General features: G+C 33.0%; 1 protein-coding gene across 1 annotated transcript; it reads right to left on the reverse strand.

The window, feature by feature from the left end:
* Positions 1-4,300: 4,300 nt before the first annotated feature.
* On the reverse strand, positions 4,301-5,392 carry LOC145113895 (putative F-box protein At5g50220). The gene has a single exon (XM_079049936.1). The coding sequence runs from the start codon at positions 5,390-5,392 to the stop codon at positions 4,301-4,303; it is 1,092 nt and encodes a 363-aa protein (XP_078906062.1).
* Between the last annotated feature and the right edge of the window lie 796 nt (positions 5,393-6,188).

A 6,188-nucleotide genomic window follows, 5' to 3' on the forward strand; every position in this document is an offset into this window, starting at 1 on the left:
ATTTAAGACGTCCAAAACTTTAAGCTGAATGTACAATAAAACGATGCATATCTTTACCTCTCTCACTATGTGTTTCCCTAATTATCTACTTTTGTTCTCTTTGACCTAATTTTTTCTCTCCTTAATCGTGATGACCAAGTCAAAGCATAAATCAAGGAACTATAGTTACAATCACTCTCATCTTTTCTCTCAAAAATCGAACGCTCCACCCTCCTTCATCTCCTTGATCTGTTAACAACCACCACATCATTCTCATTTTGAATGTGAAAGCCAAATATGTTCCTCTTCGTTCTTCGTCAAGCTCATCCCCCATCATTCTCATTTTGAATTTGACACCTGATTTACTCTTCCTCTATTTTTCTGCTAAAAACCACCACGACACCTCCTTGCCAAACCCTAACACAAGTCTATGAAAAAAGTGTAATTTTTTTATTTGGTACTTCTTTTGTGTTCTTACTTTATTTTTTGATTTTGTGATTTATTATTCTTTATGAATTTGCTTTAGTTGGACTTGCATGTAAGACCGGAAGAAAAAGGGGAAGAAATCGATCAGGTTCTGTAGATCCATTTTAACGATAACTCATTTTTTTTGAAGGTTTTGGAGTATTAGAATCAGGGAATAACAATCTCACTTCTTTTTATTACAAATGTTGCCCTCATTACCGTCAATATCTCTCCTTTATTTTTCTCTTCTATCAATCCAACTTTTCCCTATCTCGAACCGTCACCATCGTTAGAGGACCATAGCATCAAACACTGCCTTCTTTTATGACACCATTTTCCACCCCTGCTACAACCGCATCACCAACATCGCACATTATAGGTTCGTCTCTCTCTCTCTCTAAACCACTTTACAACCACCACCACTCAACTTTATTTAAAAACCCTAGAAAGTGTTTCAATTGACAGTAAGAGTGCATCATACTCCCATTACAATTGCGTGCTCCTTTTGAGTTATTTATTGTGTGGATTTATACATGTATCTCTACGTATATATGTATGTACCTATGTGTCTATTTGCGTTTGTATCTTTGTATCTATCCATCCATGTGTGTATTCGTGTGTACAACACTTAATGTGAAAAACAAGTTCATAATTTTCATTTTTTTTCTCAGATGCTGAAAAAAATGAGAGCTTGGAAGCGAATTTGAGATGGTTGGAAATGGGGCCCTTGGCTTGATTGATATCTTTAATGATAGAAGGGCCTTCTAATACCTTTTCAAGTTTATGCTTTCAGGAAATGCTTGGATCATCACTGTTTATCCAAAAATCCGTCCTTTTGACATAACCATGGGTGGTAATGGCAATTTTTGTGGATTTACGAAGTACTTGACAATTGCAGGTAATGTACACCAACCTAATACATTGTAATTAAGTGTTTACAAGTAATTTTAAATAAAAATTTCCTAAACTCTGTAGTTTTCTTCATATAACATGTTTCAGACGAGCACCTATTATGATTTGAACCTGTCCCTGATCTTGATTGAGATTGGCTAATTGAAGTATACAAGCAATAGGTATGAAAATGAATTAATCTGATCCAAGAGTTGTCCATAGTTTCTTGCATTAGATGACAATTTGATGTTTTTCTCTTTATAAAATTTAGTTAATAGTAATTAGTTTCTAATGCCAAATGGACCACACGTTACCATGGAAGCAGGGGGAGAGGATGAGGTAGCTATTTTTTGCATCTTTTGAACCAAATGTGGCTGAATACTTTTCTAGAGCAGGTATGTATCAAAAAATGACTTTATTGGCTTTATGTGTTCGCATATCAGTTAAACTATTGCCTAATTGCATTTGTACCTAATCACGTCATGATGCCTAAGTGCATATTTTGAGGTAAACAACATTGCCCTCTCCCTTTCTGGTTTTTTTTTTAAATCACAGACTCATACTAGATGTTATGTTTTTTTTGTACATATTAAGATATTTTAATGGTTTTCTTATCTTATGTTTTTTGAAAAGTTTTGAAAGCCTTGAACCCACTTTCTTTGGTTTGTAAAGAAGAAGCCCAAGAAAGGTAATCTTACTATGTTTTTGCTTAACATAAATTCGTTTGTGTAATTTCAGGAAAAGCTACACAGAATCAAAAATGAGGTTTGTCGTTACCCCACCCTTAATACACACATATCAAGTATACCGTTTCAGGGGCAAATCTGTCCAAAACTTTTGTGATGCCTCTATTAATTGCATGATGCATCTTTAATTTGGATCAGTCAAATATGTTCACTATTGATGGTTTTATTGATCATTTTATTTTATTTTTGCCATTTCTTCAAAGTAAATTCTTTTAGTTACTTTGAGAATGCATTTCCTTCATCTATAGTAATGATTATGTGATAAATCTCATAAATTTGCCAATTTGGTTTTGTAGGAGCTTGGACAGGAGAGAGCATACATTAGTGAGACAGTTATTAATGCATCTTCAGTGTTTAGGGAAAATCTGTCTAAATTTCAAAACATTGGTGATAGGCATATAATAAAAGCATGTATGAAATGTTCTGTTTATACTTAAAGTGCAAATCTGTCAACAATGTATAGCATTTTATTGCCACTTCATACTATAACAAATTACTCATTTTCGTTTAAATTTTACTTACCAAATATAAATATTCAACTTGCTTCAAACTTGGATCCATCTAATAAAACTTCCACTGCCTATGATTTTCATATTGAGTAATTTACAAAATGGTCCCTGTGATTTAAGATATCTACATTTTAGTTGAAAATTAAAACCTTTTCTAAATTTGATCATTTTCCTAGGTTTCATATCGTTTTGTTGTTAGCAACGGACTTCTCTTACTCATAGCTTTTTTAATATAAAATACAACAAATGCTATAAAAAGAATACTAAAACGTAATAATTAAAAAAAACACTTATATAGCAATAGATAAATAAATTCAAGAAAATTAAGAAATTAAATATAAATATATAAAAATGATATTTTATTTTTTAATAACGACCATGTTATCCATAAAAATATTATTTGTTAGTGTGTTTATTATATTTGAATTCGTGAACAAACATTTTGTTTAAAAGTGTTCAATTTATCTTTAGGAACCAATTCCTAAAGTATAATAATGAAGTGCGCTACAAGCTGATAAACGACGTCTACATCTTGGTAACCCCTTCGAGTGGTTTTCTAAAGAAATAATGTTAACAACTTAAACAAAAAAATATAGTAATTTTTATGGAAATGAGTTTTTAAATAATAAAATAAATCCAAACAGAAGAGAAAATACTTTCTTATTCGAATATGTTTTGCGGTGACAATCAATAAAGCTTAGGAACCGATAATTTCGAATGTAGGTATGTATCTACCAAAATCAGTATTCTCATGCAGACAACTTTATATAACATTTTCCAGAGGAACATCACGTGACAATACAAGGTATTAGTGAATCATGAAAAAAAGTTCAACAACGACGAAGTCTATATATCTCAATGTGGTGTATAAAGAAGTGTTACGTGATTAATATTGTACAGTCAACCATCAGTAATTACATTTACATTGTTTTGAGTTTGTTTTTTAGTTATTCTAATACGAAGATTAAAATTAACAAAGTTGTTATTGAAAATTTTAACAAGTTTTAGAAAAATTTACATAAATGGTCCATGTGGTTTCTCATATTATTGGTTTTCGTCTTTAACTTTTTTTCGTTAAAGTCACATAGTTTTCGTCCCGAAAAGAAACTAATCGTCGAAAAAAACTATTCGCCGCCGCCGCTTTGCGCGGGTAACGACTAGTATATATATATATATATATATATATATAGTTTACAAAAATATAAAACCATGACATACAAGTGTATGTTGTCAAACATCATGACATACAATATATCTGTCGTAATTTTGAGTCGTAAATGTCTGTTGAAAACGAATGTCGTGTATGTCTCTCTTAATTGTAGGTCATATGTCTGTTGTAAATGTCGTAAAATTTATGGAGACCAAATGCCTCTCATTTTTTTATGACATGGCTTTGAACGACACACATGTACGTCTCATGTATATGCATTAGTCAAGGAAAGCATTTTTTCTAATAATCTAGTGATATAATTATGGTTCAACAGATGGTAGATTTGTTTCCTACGTACACAATCTGGAAGCTGGGAATGGGCAAGGGCTCAAATCCTTGAGAAAAAGTGAGTTGTTTACAACTCAGGTGGGGTGTATATAGCAAAAAAAAGATGTGTTCCATGCATGTAAAAAAGAACGAAACCAGACCATAGTCGAATTAAATAGTTAGTTGATAAATAGAACTAAAGGTAGGGAAATATATACCTCCCCCGTCCTGTTTTATGCAGTTAGATTATTTAAAACTTGATGGTGCTGAATCAGGCAACCATCATCAACGTTCATGTGGATGTCTAGCATTTTCACGACTCCATTTTTCACATCATAATAGCACATTCCATTATAGTATTTACATTCCAGGATGATATATCTGTTACTCATCACGCCACAGACAGGAAATCTTCTGTAATACCATTTCTCAAGAGTAACTGACTGCAACTTCTCCCACTTCTTCTTCTGAAAATCTTTAAGAATCCATATCTCAGATTTGTCCGGACTATCTCCAGCAAAGAGAGCCAGGGAACCACCCATCTCAAAAATAGTATAGTTAACTCCTTTACAATCACCGGGAAGACTCATATCGATAATTTTCTCTTTCACCATATCCATGGAAACCAGGCTCTTATCAATGTAATTATCCCAGTGAAAGTACCTTCCTTGAACTGAAACTGGGTTAGAAGAATACATCAACCCTCCATTCATACAAGGGACTTGGATCTTTTTCCACTTTGAAGAAGCAATATGGTCACTTCTCAATATAAGGATATGACATTCGATTGGTGGCCCCATAAACAAGTGAACCACCTTATATATTCCCTTGAACATATCGAAAGAAATTGCAACTCCACATTTGATAATACAATATCCTCCACATGATGCATTACATTGCGGAAGATATGATCCTTCCTTCGTGATTAGATTATAAATATACAGAGATTGTTTTTTATAATCTGATATTAGCATTAGCTCGTTACCCCAAGACTTTATGATGCCTATGCGAGGCATGTCAAGATCGTGCACTTTCACTTGTAGCCCTTCTCCTTCTTCCCTTATACCCACATGACGTGCTGTCAAGTCTCCCGTCTTCTGGAGGATAAAAGAAGCATGGTCTAGCAATTTCATGTTACTGATTAGATCCAACCATCGTTTACAGACATACTTAGCCTTATAACGAAGGGAAGCATCAGGGAGCCTTTTGAGGATATCTAAAAGGATGTCATCCGGAAGAAACACAAACCCGTCAACCTTCTTTCTCTTTCTTTTCCTCATCTTCTTCTCATCTTTAGATTCTTTCCTTGAGATGCTCGTTTCCATCTCGATCGGCTTCTGTTTCAAAATATTACATTCTCTTGTAAAATGTAACCAGTGGCGGATCCAGAACCAAATCTAACCGGGGTCCAAAAAATACAAAAAATTATAAAATTCTGAAAATGTAATGTATTTTTGGGGTTTTGAAGTAAAAAATGTGTCAATGAGGGTATTTAATGTAAAAGCGGGTGCCAAAGAGGGGATTTTTTGTAAAACTTGGATTTTTGGAGGACTATTTAGTAGTAAAAATTGTGGGGCCCACCTCCAAGTGGGGTCCATGCACCCCACTTAAAGGGGCTAGATCCGCTACTGAATGTAACACAAGGAAGAAATAACTACGCACAAGGGAACATGCATCAATTTTGTGTATACTTATGGGTTGAAAATGACTTATCTGTAACAAACAAAAAATTCAATCCAACAAATATGTTTTTACTTCGGATCAATAAAAGTAATGTTTATAAGCAAGATTGTTACATTCTAAAATGCTAAAAAATAAAATACAAGTTTTTAAACTTTTACTAGATAGATGTTCTTCGAAGGACCAAAACAGAATCGATCTCATCTTAAATGCATTGAAAAGAAAGACTTACCTAATTAATTTGTTCAAAACAGGCAGAGCACTATAAATGATGTATCCGTACACATGTTCATGTATGAAAGCTCAAATTGTTTGTTAATTTCCAAACAGAGTTCTAAAGTTATAACCATCAGTTATATTACATATAGAATCTTTAACTACTTAGACATCGACAATGCATTGAATTTTATAGAGTTTAATGGATTGATACATAATTTTTTT

This window comes from Lactuca virosa, chromosome 5 (genome assembly GCF_052849685.1).
Source record: "Lactuca virosa cultivar CGN04683 chromosome 5, Lactuca_virosa_CGN04683_v6, whole genome shotgun sequence".
Lineage (NCBI taxonomy): Eukaryota > Viridiplantae > Streptophyta > Magnoliopsida > Asterales > Asteraceae > Lactuca > Lactuca virosa.

Bases quoted from the DNA above. Each gene is read 5' to 3' on its own strand.
- LOC145113895 (XM_079049936.1), bottom strand. From the start codon at position 5,392: ATGGAAACGAGCATCTCAAGGAAAGAATCTAAAGATGAGAAGAAGATG.